The sequence below is a fragment of the Saimiri boliviensis genome, chromosome 7 (genome assembly GCF_048565385.1).
Source record: "Saimiri boliviensis isolate mSaiBol1 chromosome 7, mSaiBol1.pri, whole genome shotgun sequence".
Taxonomy (NCBI): domain Eukaryota; kingdom Metazoa; phylum Chordata; class Mammalia; order Primates; family Cebidae; genus Saimiri; species Saimiri boliviensis.
In genome coordinates, this window is record NC_133455.1 from 122,554,205 (window position 1) to 122,570,579 (window position 16,375).

Sequence of the window (16,375 nt, forward strand, 5' to 3'; positions counted from 1 at the left end):
CACGGCGGCATTTGTGAGGCTGTGCTCTGGGACTGGCAGAGAATGAACTGGCTTCGGACTAACATAAGTGGAGCAACTATGGCCACAGGAGCCACTAACTGTAATGGCAAGTAGGCATCAGTCACTATTTATGCCATGTAATGAAAAGAGCAAATGTGTTCAGCTCGGTGGCATCACAACTAAGGACGGGGCTCAGTGATGGAAGAGAGGCATGAAGACAAGGGGCTCCCAGCAAATGAGGCAGCAATGAGTAGAAACAAAGGCCGGAGGGTCCCAGGGAAGCTGAAAGGTGAGTTGGGGGCCATCTGCACAGGGGATCTGGGCTCAGATTTGTCGTCTCAAGGAGAAGCTATGGGGCTTTTTGAAGCATGGCAATTAGGTGAGACAACCCTGGCAGACAGAGCATGACTAGCAACGTGGCTGGCCCTCCATAGTTCCAGGGGTTCCCAGTCACCACAGCTTCCAGACTCCCTGGCCCAGCAGTTCCTCAGGCTCCCAGCAGCTCAGGAACTTGCGTCAGCAACTTGGGTCATGACACCAAGATTAGGCTTGGAGAAGGGGAGGTGCCGGGAGGGGAGTTGTTGGCCTGGAAATGTCTGGGAAGGCTTCCTTTGCTGGGGTTAACTATTGTCCACGAAGCTGGTGGCATTCAGCAAGGCACACAGCGTTCTGGGGAGTGAAGTGCTGGGTATGTGGGGGAAAGGGGTGTCCATGCCTTCACCCTGCTTCCGTCTCAGAGCTGCACTTTAGCTGTAGTGAAAGAGTGGTTCTTTAGGCAGATCCAGATGCAGAGACCACCCCCTAACCCACCCCACCAAAGGCTTTCAAAACCTCTAGGTTTGGCCAGGCGCAGTGGCTCACTACTGTAATCCCAACACTTTGGGAAGCCAAGGTAAATGGATCATCTGAGGTCAGGAGTTTGAGACCAGCCTGGCCATCATGGTGAAACCCCATCTCTACTAAAAATATGAATGTTAGCCAGGCATGGTGGCAGGCACCTGTAATACCAGGTACTCGGGAGGCTGAGGCAGGGAGAATCGCTTGAACCCAGGAGGAGGAAGTTGCAATGAGCCAAGATCGTGCCATTGCACTCCAGCCTGGGTAACAGAGCAGGACTTTGTCTCAAAAAACAAAAAAGCAAAAACCTCTAGGTTCATTTGCATGTGGGGTTGGAATGATTGTTCATGGTTGTCAGCTAAGTGTATGTAGGCTGAGCTGTGGTTACATTTTTTTTTTTTTCATTTAGGGTCTCACTATATTCCCCAGGCCAGTCTGAAACTCCTGGGCCCAAGCGATCCTCCTACTTCAGCCTCCCAAGTAGCTGGGACTACAGGTGCACAAACAGCTGGGGGTCCCCAGGCATGGAAGATACGTAGGTGCTATTGCTGTCCCACAGACCCCCATGGCCCGCTGGAGCAGGGGGCACCAGAAGCCTTGCCTCTGTGTCTCTGGGTGCCTGATAAGAGCCAGGATGCTCCTGCAGAGCAGAGGCTGCTCCGGAGAGCAGAGCTGGAAGGTGGTAGGGTGGGATGAGGTCCCGACTTGAGCCTGGGAGCTTCTGTGTGGGCAGGGTGTGCTGGGACAGGAGCCTGTGTGAGTGCAGCTTCCTTTCTGCTCGCCCCTAGCTTAAGGCCAGAGAGTAGGCAGCTTGTTTTCAAAAATCTCAATAGCTTTCTTCCTCCCACTCCCTAAACCTTCTTGCCAACCCTCTAACCATGCCCAGGGCCTCTCACTGTGAGGTGGCAAGTAGCCCGAGAAGCAGATGATAGCACAGGCCTTTGCAGTCCTGGCTTCGGCAGACCCCTCCCATCCTTCCCCGGGGTTTTTGTTTTGTTTTGTTTTGTTTTTTTGAGACAGAGTTTCGCTCTTGTTACCCAAGCTGGAGTGCAATGGGGCGATCTCGGCTCACCGCAACCTCCACCTCCTGGGTTCAAGCAATTCTCCTGCCTCAGCCTCCTGAGTAGCTGGGACTACAGGTGCACACCACCATGCCCAGCTAACTTTTTTTTTTTTTTTTTTTGGAGACGGAGTTTTGCTCTTGTTACTCAGGCTGGAGTGCAATAGCACAATCTCGGCTCACTGCAACCTCCGCCTCCTGGGTTCAAGCAATTCTTCTGCCTCAGCTGCCCAAGTAGCTGAGACCAGGTGTGCACCACCATGCCCAGGTAACTTTTGTATTTTTAGTAGAGAGGGGGTTTCACCATGTTGACCAAGATGGTCTTGATCTCCTGACCTCATGATCCACCCACCTCAGCCTCCCAAAGTGCTGGGATTACAGGCGTGAGCCACTGTGCCCGGCCGACTGCCTGGTTTTGTGGTCCAGAGTAAGTCCCTTCTCCATGGGCTTCAGTTTGCCCATCTGAAGTCTGAGGGCTTTAGACTTGTTTTCTAATGGCTTGCCCAGCTCTGACGTTTTTGGATCCTATGTAGAGGGAACACTCCTTTCCACCCTCATTCCTAATCCAGAGTGAGGAGAATGGGCAAATTCCCAGAGCCCTGGCACTCCCTTGGAGGACTCAGGAAATGCTCCTTTATCCCCAGGTTCTGCTCTCACACAGCCCCTCCCACATACACTCACAGACAGCGTGGAGAGAGGGACAAAACGAAGGACCGTGTAAGAGAATTATGGACACGGCATTAGAAGGAAAGTGAGAAACTCTCTACAAGAGTCTGATGTACTGTTTATTTATTTACTTTTTGAGACGGAGTTTTGCTCTTGTTACCCGGGCTGGAGTGCAATGGTGTGACCTCGGCTCACCGCAACCTCCGCCTCCTGGGTTCAGGCAATTCTCCTGCCTCAGCCTCCTGAGTAGCTGGGATTACGGGCCCGCGCCACCATGCCCAGCTAATTTTTTGTATTTTTAGTAGAGACGGGGTTTCACCATGTTGACCAGGATGGTCTCGATCTCTTGACCTTGTGATCCACCCACCTCGGCCTCCCAAAGTGCTAGGATTACAGGCTTGAGCCACTGCGCCCGGCCTGATGTATTATTTTTAATTAATTAATTATTTATTTTATTTTATTTTTGAGACGGAGTCTTGCTCTGTCACCAGGCTGGAGTGTAGTGGCACAATCTCGGCTCATTGCAACCTCTGCCTCCTGCGTTCAAGTGATTCTTCCACCTCAGCCTCCCAAGTAGCTGGGACCACAGGTGCATGCCACCATGCTTGGCTAATTTTTGTATTTTTAGTAGAGATGGGGTTTCACCATGTTGGCCAAGATGGTCTCGATCTCTTAACCTAGTGATCCGCCCGCCTCGGCCTCCCAAAGTGCTGGGATTACAGGTGTGAGCCACCGTGCCCAGCCTAATTTTTAATTTAGATAAAATTCACATAACACGAAATTTACCATTTTAAAGTGTACAATTCAGTGGCTTTTAGTGTATTTACAATGCTGTGCAACTACCACCCCTATCTAGTTCTAAAATATTTTAAATTCTGTCTTCCTTCAGCATCTGGTAAGCATCATTCAGTTTCCAGCTCTGTGGATTTGCATGTTCTAGACATTTCACATAAATGCAGTCATATTCTGGGTACGGTGGCTCACACCTGTAATCCTGACACTTTGGGAGGCTGAGGTAGGTGGATCACCTGAGATCAGGAGTTTGAGACCAGCCTGACCAACATGGTGAAACCTCGTCTCCCACTAAATATACAAAAAATTAGCTGGGCATGGTACCAGGCTCCTGTAATCCCAGCTACTAGGAAGGCTGAGGCAGGAGAATCACTTGAACCTGGGAGGTGAAGGTTGCAATGAGCCAAGGTCGCGCCATTGCACTCCCGCCTGGGCAACAAGCAAAACTATCTCAAATAAAACAAAACAAAATAAATAAATGCAGTCATGTACCCACAGAGTAATGCACTCTGTACCCATTAAACAGTAACTCCCCATGCCCTTCCTCCGAGCCCCTGGTATCTTCTATTCAACTTTCTGTCTCTATACATTTGCCTATTCTAGGTACCTCATATAGGTGAAATTATACAACATGTGAGTGGCCTTTTGCGTCTGGCTTCTTTCAGCATGATGTTTTCAAGTTTTATCCACACTGTAGAATCTATCAATATTCCATTTCTTCTTATGGCTACATAACAGTCTTCTTTCTTTTTTTTTTTTTTTTTTTTAGATGGAGTCTTGCTCTCTCACCCAGGCTGGAGTGCAGTGGCGCAATCTCTGCTCACCACAAACTCTGTCTCCTGGGTTCAAGTGATTCTCCTGCCTCAGCCTCCGGAGTAGCTGGGATTACAGGCACTTGCCACCATGCCCAGCTAATTTATGTTATTTTTAGTAGAGACAGGGTTTCACCATGTTGGCCAAGCTGGTCTCAAACTCCTGACCTCATGATCCACCCACCGCAGCCTCCCAAAGTGCTGGGATTACAGGCGTGAGCCACCACACCTGGCCTGGCTACATAATATTCTATCTACTTATTATTTTTGTTCGTTTTCTTTCTTTCTTTATTTTTCTGAGATGGAGTCTGGCACATTGCCCAGGCTGGAGTGCAGTGGTGCAATCTCCTCTCACTGCAGCCTCCACCTTCCAGGTTCAAGTGATTCTCCTGCCTCAGGCTCCCAAGTAGCTGGAATTATAGGTGCCCACCACCATGCCAAGCTAATTTTTTGTATTTTTAGTAGAGATGGGGTTTCGCTATGTTGGCCAGGCTGGTCTCAAATGCCTGACCTCGTGACCCACCTGCCTCGGCCTCCCAAAGTGCTGGGATTACAGGTGCAAGCTACCACGCTCAGCCCCTACTATTTTTATTTTATAAACACTGATTGACGGCTTCACTTTTGGAAGGCCACCAGTGTGCCACACACTTTGCAGTTCCCTCACCTATACTCTTATATGTATTCCATTTAGTATAAACTAATGACCTCCGTTGTGCAGATGAGGAACCTGAAAGCCAGATGAAATAGCGGCTTTTCCGGAGGTCGTATCGCTGCTTAGTGGTTAAAGCAGTGTTAGAACCTTGTGGTATCTTGATTTCCAAGTGCCTGCAGGGCTTGAAAGAATGGAGACAAAGAAGGTCAGGGGCAAGAGGCCAAGAGAAGCCCAGCAGGTGCTGACCCTCACCATGGGGATGTGATGGGGGTGGGAGGAGGTGAGGTAGGGTCCCCCATTTCAGCTTCTTCCCCTCCATCCACCTTCCCATTGCCCTCCCTAGCCATCTGCACCCCCAGCCAGGGCCAACACCATTCTGACTGTTGCTTTGCCTGCCTCCACTTTAGCCCTGGTCTTTGACTCCCTGGTAGAAAAGGCTGAGGCCCAGCAGGCGCGGTGGCTCAAGCCTGTAATACCAGCACTTTGGGAGGCCGAGGCGGGTGGATCACGAGGTCAAGAGATCGAGACCATCCTGGTCAACATGGTGAAACCCCGTCTCTACTAAAAATACAAAAAGCTAGCTGGGCATGGTGGCACGTGCCTGTAATCCCAGCTACTCAGGAGGCTGAGGCAGGAGAATTGCCTGAACCCAGGAGGCGGAGGTTGCGGTGAGCCGAGATCGGGCCATTGCACTCCAGCCTGGGTAACAAGAGCGAAACTCCTTCTCCAAAAAAAAAAAAAATAAAAAAAATAAAAATAAAAAAGGCTGAGGCCCAAGGCCTCTGGGCTGACTGCTCTTGGCATAAGTCCTCTGCACCCTTCCCCCAAGGGAGAGGCCACTCTTTTACCTTGAAGCTCCACTTTGTTCTACTCTTGTTCCTCTGCTGAGTCCTGGTTAGCCTTCCTGGGGCCTGACTCTCCCATTCTCCAGCACCAGCCCTGACCTGACCTCTCCTCCTCCAAACCTGCATGGGGCCCTGCAACTAAGCGCAGCTATGTCTGGTCTTTGTCCAGACATCAAATGGTCCAGGGAGGAGGTGGCATTGTGGTTATTTTTGGCTAAGAGGCTTTCTGTACCCTGCCCAATCCCAGCCTCATTCCTAATGGGTTATAAGAGTGTTATTCATGTTTCTTACCATACATCTTCCCCAACCCCAGCGCACACACACACACACACACACACACACATCTTCTTCCTTCCCACTTATGTCGTCTCCTTAGGAACTGGAGCCCCCCCCGACCCCCCCTCACCGTCCCCCTGTCCCCCGTGCTCCCTGCTCTACCCAGCCTCCTGGCGTCAGTTCTCCGAACTTTGGTGAGAGTCCTCCAAGGAAAACATATAACAATTTAGAGTTTCAACTGCGTCTCCAATAGCCTGAGTACAGAGGTGGCTTGAGGCTGGGAGGGTGGTGGAGAGGCTGTTCTGTAGAAGTCAGAGTCCTTCTGCTACCCCAGGGCTTCTTGCTGAAGGGGCATTGATTGAGAACACTGGAGCCTGGGGCTCTGGTTCCCACCCATCTGGAGGCCTTTCTAGAAGTGCTCAGTTCTTCTCTTCCTCTTCCTTATTGGGGTGTTGCGAGCTTGTGCCTTGGAGAGATGGTGGAGGGGTAAGGCAACTCTGTCCTTTATCAGGGTTTGGAAATCTCTTATGAGGTCCTGGCTCAGGGGCGCACTGGGCAGCAAGGCCAGCTTTAGCACCTTCTCCTGGTAGTGAGGCAGAGGGTTCGGGCAGGGCCAGCTCCTGGCGAAATTATTGGGAAATGGGTTTGGCATGAGCTGGAGGCCCTGGGGTTCAAACCTCCCACCATCGGATATGTGCTGGTACCTGTTAGGGGAAGGGTGTGGAGAGAACAGAGAGATCAAAGAAGAGATCCAAGCACAGTGGAGAGACGCAGAAGGGGAAGGGTGATGCTACTGTCCACAGCTAGTTAGCCATCAGGCGGCAGGGAATCCCTTCTGTCTCTCCACCTAATCGGATATTGACCTATGCCAAATGGCCTGCATCTTATGTTTGGCATTAGGCCGGTGACATATGTTGCTCAGCAAGTAAGCCTTCCATCCTTTTCACGTACTGTATTTAATATTATGATCCAGATCCCGATCCATATTCTAACTGTCCTTCAAGTCTCACCTTTTCCTGTAATGCAGTGCCAGTGGGAAGATCACAGAACTCAACTCAACTGGATGACTGCCTCTTCTCAGTAAGCCTGCAGTATTGGGTCCAACAGGAGGAAATAGTCTTTTTTTTTTTTTTTTTTTTTTTTAACACAGCTAAATAGTAGCAGATTTTCTATGGCTCAGCACACTTTGCACCTGGTTCAGCAGATAGTTCTCTGCTATTGTTGGTTTATACAGAGGTTCTCAGCCTGGCTGCACATTAGAATCACCCTGGGAGCTTTTAAACACACCCTACCCAGGCTGCCCCCAAGGTCAGTTAAGTTAGCATCTCCAGAGGGAGGCTCAAACCTCAGCATTTAAAAAAAGAGCCCCTAGGCCGGACATGGTGGCTCACGCCTGTAATCCCAGCACTTTGGGCAGCCAAGGTAGGTGGATCACCTGAGATCAGGGGTTCGAGACCAGCTTGGCCAACATGGTGAAATTGTGTCTCTGCTAAAAATACAAAAATTAGCCAGTCATGGTGGCAGGCACCTGGAGTCCCAGATACTCAGGATGGTGAGGCAGGAGAATCACTTGAAACTGGGAGGCGGAGGTTGCAGTGAGCTGCGATCATGCCACTGTACTCCAGCCTGGGCAAGAGCAAGACTCCATCTCAAAAAAAAAAAAAAAAAAAAAAAAAAGGCCCCAGCTCATGATAATGGGCTGCTAGGATTCAGAACTGCTAGGTTTTCATGTAAATGTTCTATTTCTCCAACAAGATCATGCTTACGTCTCATTTTATGTCTGAAGTCCTCTGGGTCCCTAGTGCTTCAATGTGCTTGCTGACTGATCCAGTCATTTTTTGAGGGAGTCTCACTCCATCACCCAGGCTGGAGTGCAGTGGCACAATCTTGGCTCACTGCAACCTCCATGTCCCAGGCTTAAGCAATTCTCCTGCCTCAGCCTCCCTAGTAGCTGGATTACAGGCACCCACCACCACGCCTGGCTGAATTTTGTATTTTTATCAGACATGGGGTTTCACCATGTTAGCCAGGCTGGTCTAGAACTCCTGACCTTGTGATTCACCCGCTTTGGCCTCCCAAAGTGCTGGGATTACAAGCGTAAGCCACTGTGTCTGGCCTAATTTTTTATATTTTTAGTAGAGACGAGGTTTCACCATGTTGACTCTTTTTTTTTTTTGAGGCGGAGTTTCTCAAAAAAAATCTCGGCTCATCGCAACCTCTGCCTCCTGGGTTCAGGCAATTCTCCTGCCTCAGCCTCCTAAGTAGCTGGGATTACAGGCACGCACCACCATGCCCAGCTGATTTTTTTTGTATTTTTAGTAGATACAAAATACGGGGTTTCACCATGTTGACCAGGCTGATCTCGAACTCCTGACCTCAAGTGATCTGCCCACCTTGGCTTCCCAATGTGCTGAGATTACAGGCATGAACCACCACACCTGCACACTCAGCCTAGGGTCTTTTTTTTCTTTTTTTTGAGACAGAGTCTCACTCTGTTGCCCAGGCTGGAGTGCAGTGGCATGATTTTGGCTCACTGCAACCTCCACCTCCTGTGTTCAAGCAATTCTCCTGCTTCAGCCTCCTGAATAGCTGAGATTACAGGTGTGCACCATCATCCTGGCTAATTTTTGTATTTCTAGTAGAGACAGGGTTTTGCCATGTTGGTCGGGGTGATCTTGAACTCCTGATCTCAGATGATCCACCCACCTCGGTCTCCCAAAGTGCTGGGATTACAGGCATGAGCCACCTTGCAGGACAATTTTTTTTTTTTTAAGATGGGGTTTCACCATATTGGTCAGGCTGGTCTCAAACTCCTGACCTCAGGTGATCCACCCACCTCAGCCTCCCAAAATGCTGGGATTACAGGCGTGAGCCGCTACGCCCTGCGCAGGCCAATTTTTAACTACATTTTAAACCCCTTAAGTAGCTGCTCAGAAGGAACGGCGGGACTCAGTGGGCTTTTCCTTTCATCATGATTTCTTGTTCCCACCAGGTGAACTTGTACACCTCCTTCAAGGTCTATCTAGCTCAAATACAGTCATGTATCACTTAATGACGGTGGCACACTCTGAGAAACGCATTGTTTGGTGATTTTGTTGTTGTGAGGACATCGTAGTGTACTCAACACAAATCTAGACAGACAGCATACTATACTCATAGGCTATATGGTACAGCCTATGGCTCTGAGGCTACAAACCTGAACAGCATGTTACGTTCTGAAGACTACAGGCAAGTATAACACAATGGTGAATATTTATATACCTAAACATAGAAACGGTAAAGTAAAAATACAGTATAAAAGATTAAAGGCCGGGAGCAGTGGCTCAAGCCTGTAATCCCAGCACTTTGGGAGGCCGAGGCAGGTGGATCATGAGGTCAAGAGATCGAGACCATCCTGGTCAACATGGTGAAACCCCGTCTCTACTAAAAATACAAAAAATTAGCTGGGCATGGTGCCACGTGCCTGTAATCCCAGTTACTCCAGGAGGCTGAGGCAGGAGAATTGCCTGAACCCAGGAGGTGGAAGTTGCGGTGATCCAAGATCGCTCCATTGCACTAGCCTGGGTAGCAAGAGTGAAGTGAAACTCCGTCTCAAAAAAAAAAAAAAAAAAAGAGATTAAAGATTGGCCGGATGTGGTGGTGGGCGCCGTGTGGTGGTGGGCGCTTGTAATCCCAGCTACTTGGGAGTTCTGAGGCAGGAGAATTGCTTGAATCTCGGAGGCAGAAGTTGCAGTGAGCTGAGGTTGTGCCATTGCGCTCCGCCTGGACAACAAGAGCAAAACTCCATCTCAGAAACAAACAAACAAAATATATTAAAGATTAAAAAGTGTATAGGGCACTTATCATGAACGGAGCTTGCAACTTCCATTTGGAAGTTGCTCCATGTGAGTGAAAGCCTAGGACATTACACTACTGCAGACTTCATAAACACTACATGATTAGGTAACACTAAATTTATTTATTTATTTAGGATGGAGTCTGGCTGTGTCACCCATGCTTAAGTGCAGTGGCCTTGATCTTGGCTCACTGCAACCTCTACCACCTGGGTTCAAGTGATTCTCCTGCCTCAGCTTCTCAAGCAGCTGGGATTACAGGTGTGCACCGCCACTCCCAGCTAATTTTTGTATTTTTAGTAGAGGCAGGGTTTCTCCATGTTGGCCAGTTTCTCCATGTTAGCCAGGCTGATCTTGAAATCATGAGCTCATGTGATCCACCCGCCTTGGCCTCCCAGAGTGCTGGGATTATAGGCGTAAGCCACTGTGCCCAGCCATTAAGTTAATTTTATTTATTTATTTATTCATTTCCGAGACAGAGTCTTGCTCTGTCACCAGGGATAGAGTACAGTGGCTCGATCTCGGCTCACTGCAATCTCCTCCTCCTGCATTCAAGCAATTCTCCTGCCTCAGCCTTCTGAGTAGCTGGGACTACAGGCACCTGCCACCACACCTGGCTAATTTTTGTATGCTTGGTAGCACTAGGTTTCACCACATTGGCCTGGCTGGTCTCAAACTCCTAACCTCATGATCCACCTGCCTCGGCCTCCCATAGTGCTGGGATTACAGGCATAAGCCACCACACCTGGCCTGTTTTATTTATTTATTTATTTATTTATTTTGAGACGGAGTTTCGCTCTTGTTACCCAGGCTGGAGTGCAATGGCGCGATCTCGGCTCACCGCAACCTCCGCCTCCTGGGTTCAGGCAATTCTCCTGCCTCAGCCTCCTGAGTAGCTGGGATTACAGGCACGCGCACCATGCCCAGCTAATTTTTTGTATTTTTAGTAGAGACGGGGTTTCACCATGTTGACCAGGTTGGTCTCGATCTCTCGACCTTGTGATCCACCCGCCTCGGCCTCCCAAAGTGCTGGGATTACAGGCTTGAGCCACCGCGCCCGGCTATTTATTTATTTTTTTGAGACAGAGTCTCGCTTCCTCACCCAGGCTGGAGTGCAATGGTGCAATCTCAGTTCACTGTAACCTCCGCCTCCGGAGGTTCAAGCAACTCTCCTGCCTCAGCCTCCCAAGTAGCTGGGATTACGGGCATGTACCACCATGCCCGGCTAATGTTTTGTATTTTTAGTAGAGATGGGGTTTCACCATGTTGGCCAGGCTGATCTCAAACTCCTGACCTCAAGTGATCTGCCTGCCTTGACCTCCCAAAGTGCTGGGATTACAGGCATGCGCCACCACACCCGGCCCACTAAATTTATTTTTAAAATGAAGTAATTGTGCTAAAATGTTAAGACAGCTACAATATCACCAGGCAGGAGTTTTTTTTAAGCTCCATTATAATGTTATGAGACTGCTGTGGTATATGTGGTCTGTCATTGACCAAAAGGTGATAAGGCACATGACTTCTTGTTATGTGTCATGCCTTCTCTGTGAACAGCAAAACCTTGTCTGAAACTCATTCCTTCTTTCCTGGCTCCAGGGCCTAGGACTACAGCAGTAAACAGGTGAGACAAGGACCCTCCTGTCATGGAGATACCACACTAATAATGATACCTCTGTTAAGCCCCTTCTCTATGCTAGGCCCTGTGCCATTTGACCCTCTAACCACTGTGGGAACTTTTCTTTCTGAGATAGGGTCTCACCATGTTGCCCAGGCTGGAGTGCGTGGCACAGTGATGGTTCACTGCAGCCTCAACCTCCTGGGCTCAGACAGTCTTCCCACTTCAGCCTCCCATGTAGCTGGGTCTACGGACATAGGCCACCATGCCTGGCTGATTTTTTTGATATTTTTGTGGAGACAAGGTCTTACAGGGTGCTCCAGGCTGGTCTTGAACTGGCCTCAGGCGATCCTCCCACCTTGGCCTCCGAAAGTGTTGGGATTATAGGTGTCAGCCACCACACTCAGCTAGGCAAGATACTTGACCTCTCCATCTCAGATAGACCACCTGTAAAATGGGGTTAATGAAGCCTGGCACAGTGGCTCAGCACTTTGGGAGGCCAAGACGGGTGGATTATCTGAGGTTGGGAGTTCAAGACCAGCCTGGCCAACACAGCAAAACCCTGTCTCTACTAAAAAATACAAAAATTAGCTGGGAGTGGAGGTGGGCGCCTGTAATCCTAGCTACTTGGGAAGCTGAGGCAGGGAGAATGTCTTGAACCCAGAAGGCAGAGGTTGTGGTGAACTGAGAAAAAGATGGGGTTAATAGTTTCTAGTCAGAAGGTCCTGGGGGGATTAAATAATACAGTGAAGTGTTCAGAACACCAGCTGGCACGTCTTGCCACTGTGAATTGCTCTGGAGTACTCTCTTTCTCCCCTTTGTGTGCCCAGGGTCAGTACCTGTCAGCAATCGGCAATCTTCAGGGCAAGGGCAGCAGGGAGAAGCCCGGGTCCCCAAGTAGGGGACTGATCTCTCACCAACTTTTGGCCTCACTTTTTTTTTTTTTTTTTTGAGACAGGCTCTCTCTGTTGCCCAGGTTGGAGTGCAGTGGCACAATCTGAGCTCACTGAAACCTCCACCTCCCAGGTCCAAGCAATCCTCCTGCCTCAGCCCCACTAGTAGCTGGAATTATAGGCACATGTCACCATGCCCAGCTGATTTTTGTAATTTTAGTAGCGATGGGGTTCTGCCATGTTGGCCAGGCTGGTCTCGAACTCCTGACCGGTAATCCACCCGCCTCGGCCTCCCAAAATGCTGGGATTACAGGCGTGAGCCATCGCGCCGGGCCGCTTTTTTTTTTTTTTTAGATTAAAAATCCCCACAACCTCCAGCTGCAACTCTCCAGTACCTTGGCCATGCCCTCGAGATTGGAATTTGAGACATTCCCTCTTCATTGCCCTCCGGCTTTCCTGTTACTCTTGCAAGCTCAGTGCCTGGGCTGGACACCGTCGGGAAGCACCCGTGAGTTCTCTGGGTGGCCGGGAGGGGGAGCTGTGGGGTTCACAGCGGCTCCTCTCACGTCCTTGACTCGGCTGTGACTTCTCAGCTCTGCCTGGAGGGCCCCAGCCAATGCTTTTAGCTATCTGCAAGGTTTCCACCCTTCCATCCCGAACCCTGACTTCCCCAAGAAGCCTCCCTGCGGCAGGGACACTCCAGCTCACTGCAACCCTTCTCTCCTGAATTTCTGTAATAGCGTCTAACTCCTGTTGAGTTCTTCCACCTATTCACTAGTTCAGTTTATCCTCCCACAGTGAGGTCGGTACCTGAGGATCCCCCTTCATGGACGGGGCTGAGGCTGGAGAACCTGGCACCTCACCACGGGGATGGGGTTGGAACTGTACTCCAAGTCTTCGGGCTCCAGCTTTCACTCCAGTTCTCTCCATTACTAACTGACTTTCTTACAACACTCGCTGTGTCTCACACTCGGAGTCCTTTGCACAGTATCCTAGTTTTGATTGCTCTCTTTGCAAAGCTCCTTGAGGGCAGGCACTGAATCACACTTCTCCGTATCCCCAGTGCTTAGCGGGTGTCACCTGCCTAGCTGCCACCCCCCCGCCAGATTTTAGTGAAATGTCATGTCTCCACTCTCTGTCCTTCCCTTGTCTCTACCTTATTAAGAGTTTGGTTTTCAGATGGCCAGAGGTGGGAAGGGCAGAGTCCCCGGCTAAAACAGGAACCTGAGCGAGGGAGGGGTCACCTGGGCAGGGCAGGCCGGGTGGGCTCCCTGAGGAGGGGCCGTCTTACTTCTTGAAGTTCGCCGGAGGCCAGATGTTGCCCTGGGCATCTAGTGGAGGAGCCCTTGCCTCACTCCTCAACTTGAGCTTCTCCACCTCCTTCAACTCCTTCACTGTCCTGAAAATCGCCTGCTTCTTCCTATTCTCGTCCACGAATGTGGAGTAACAGTGGATGAAGGTCAGGAAGCTGTTTTGCCCCATCCAGGAGGGAGGGGGGATGGGGTGCTCTGCGGGGGGACGTCGGTGGGCCTTAGAGTCGGTCAGCCAACGCCAGACATTGCTATCGTAGGGCCTGTCAGGCCGGGTGGGGAAGGTGGCAGGCAGACGGCCCACATCGAGCCACGTGTGAAAGCCCCAGGTGTGTTGGGTGGCACCCTTCCAAGGGTGGACGAGCCGCTGCCGCACCTTGGACTTCATATCTGTGCAGGGCGGCAGCTTCAGGGCCAGCTGGTGGTAGGCTTGCCGGGTGAAGCCAGGGAACTCCCAGGACTCACCGGGGAGGAAGAACTCACGCTGAGCCCACGTCTGGGAGGGCAGGAGGTTCTCACTGGCCTGGACCATCTAGGGAGAGACAAAAGGGAGCCTGGGGAAGGTTGTGTGGGCAGGGGGCGCAAAAATGTGGGCGAGGCACTCTGCTCTCCTTCCAGGCACAGCCTCCTCCAGCCCAGGATTCTCATCAGGACACAGAAGGCCTGGTGGGGTCTCTCTCCTACCCAGTGGAAGTTATGGCTGCTCCGTATCATTGTAATCATGTATCATTCTCATGATCACTCAGCTTTTGTTCTCTTGCCATTGACCATATTTGGGCTTTGACTTCCTATCCTCTGTGCTCAGCTTTCGCTCTTTGCCTTCACCTCCCTCCTCCATTCTGGCATCCCCACATTCCCACCCAGGAACTGGTGCTCTTTAGAAGTCACATCAGGCCAGAGGTAATCATGAAGGGAAATGCCCCTAGCATGCTAAGGGGGCAGCCCACCTTCACTTGCTCCTGGTCTTGGTGACATACCAGAAACCTCCTTCCCCAGAAAATAGGGCCAGGTGTTTTCCCATCCCAGACTCCTCTCAATACTCGTTTCTCTGTCATTGACGCTTTCCTCCCACTCCTCATTAAAATGCTAGTATAGAAAACATCTAGAATGACAGCTCCTTCCCCTTTCTGCACTCTGCCACTGTGAAATAAACAGCAGCAAATGCATATAGACACGGTGCTAAATACTTGTACACATCTTATTTAACCCCCGCAACTCTATGAGCAAGTATTGCTATTGTGCCCATCTCAAAGATGCAGAAAGCAAGACACAGTGAGGGCAGGTAACTCACGCAGGGTGGTGAGTGCCTGAGTGACAGCTGGGACTTAAGCCCTCTGTCTGTGCTCCTGCTTGGCATACTATGCCGTGTGAAATGAAATGGCCTTGGCACAGTGCCTGACTGCAACAAGAAGTGTCTCTATTTTTTTTTTCATGAATTTCTCCTCAGAAAAGAAGTGTCTTTTTTTTTTTAAATTTTATTTTTTATTTATTTTTATTTATTTATTTATTTATTTATTTATTTTTATTTTATTTTTTTTTTTGAGACGGAGTTTTGCTCTTGTCACCCAGGCTGGAGTGCAATGGCGCGATCTCGGCTCACCGCAACCTCCGCCTCCTGGGTTCAGGCAATTCTCCTGTCTCAGCCTCCTGAGTAGCTGGGATTACAGGCACGCGCCACCATGCCCAGCTAATTTTTTGTATTTTTAGTAGAGACGGGGTTTCACCATGTTGACCAGGTTGGTCTCGATCTCTTGACCTTGTGATCCACCCGCCTCGGCCTCCCAAAGTGCTGGGATTACAGGCTTGAGCCACCGCACCCGGCCTTATTTTTATTTTTTGAGACGGAGTTTCACTCTTGTTACCCAGGCTGGAGTGCAATGGTGCGATCTTGGCTCACCGCAACCTCTGCCTCCTGGGTTCAGGCAATTCTCCGGCCTCAGCCTCCTGAGTAGCTGGGATTACAGGCACGTGCCACCATGCCCAGCTAATTTTGTATTTTTAGTAGAGACAGGGTTTTGCCATGTTGGTCAGGCTGGTCTCAAACTCTTGACCTCAAGTGATCTGCCCACTTTAACCTCCCAAGGTGCTGGGATTACAGGCATGAGCCACTGTGCCGGGCCCCAGGGACTTTCCTGATTGCAAAAACCCACCTGTTTTTTGGGCTTGGTCCCCTAAGTCATTTCTGTAAGAACATCCCAATGCGTGGGGCTGGGAGATGTGGCACTAGCCAGGCATCTCCTCTACGTTCTAAGCTCTGGGTTCCCGGTGTCACAGCACAAAAAGCGGAAAACAGCAGAAAATGTATGGGCCAGGCAGTCTGCTCCCCAGGAGAAAGCCTGGTCCACCACAGGGGACAGCCTGTAGCCCAGTGGGGTAAAAAAAGGTAGGCAGCAGAGATGGTCCACCCCTACCTGCAGGAATGGTTCTTCCACATGAGGTGGGTGACTTGGCCCTCTGAGTGATCTTTGCTGGTTACTGGCCATTCTTCTGGGGTTCAGAGCTAGGAGGATGGCTTTATGGGGAAGACCTTTCTGGCACCATTGTTTACTCCTAGGGTTGCTATGGTGACGCTACCTGAGTGGTGACACAGAGAGGAGTCCCTCTCCTGTTGCTGGAGGATCTTTTGTCCCTTGGGCCCCTGGCTGCCTTTCAGGTGAGACAGGCAGGTGATAGGGCTCTCTTCAAGTTCTGACTGCAAAAGATGGTAACAGGAGCTGCTGCTGGGTGGAAAGACAGGGCAGGCTGGCTCCCAGCCTCAGGGTGGGGATGGCAGTTGGAATGAAG

General features: G+C 50.4%; 1 protein-coding gene across 2 annotated transcripts; it reads right to left on the reverse strand.

Moving 5' to 3' along the window:
* Window positions 1-6,172: 6,172 nt before the first annotated feature.
* Window positions 6,173-16,083, reverse strand: TEX52 (testis expressed 52). 2 transcript variants are annotated; one of them, XM_039461574.2, is made up of 3 exons: window positions 16,003-16,083; window positions 13,573-14,123; window positions 6,173-6,644 (listed from the first exon to the last, which is right to left on the reverse strand). In XM_039461574.2, exons 1-3 carry the CDS (start codon window positions 16,072-16,074, stop codon window positions 6,350-6,352), a joined length of 918 nt encoding a protein of 305 aa, XP_039317508.1. In that variant the 5' UTR covers window positions 16,075-16,083; the 3' UTR covers window positions 6,173-6,349. The 2 variants fall into 2 exon arrangements, with proteins under 2 accessions (XP_039317508.1, XP_039317509.1); XM_039461575.2 differs by having other exon boundaries at window positions 13,526-14,123.
* Between the last annotated feature and the right edge of the window lie 292 nt (window positions 16,084-16,375).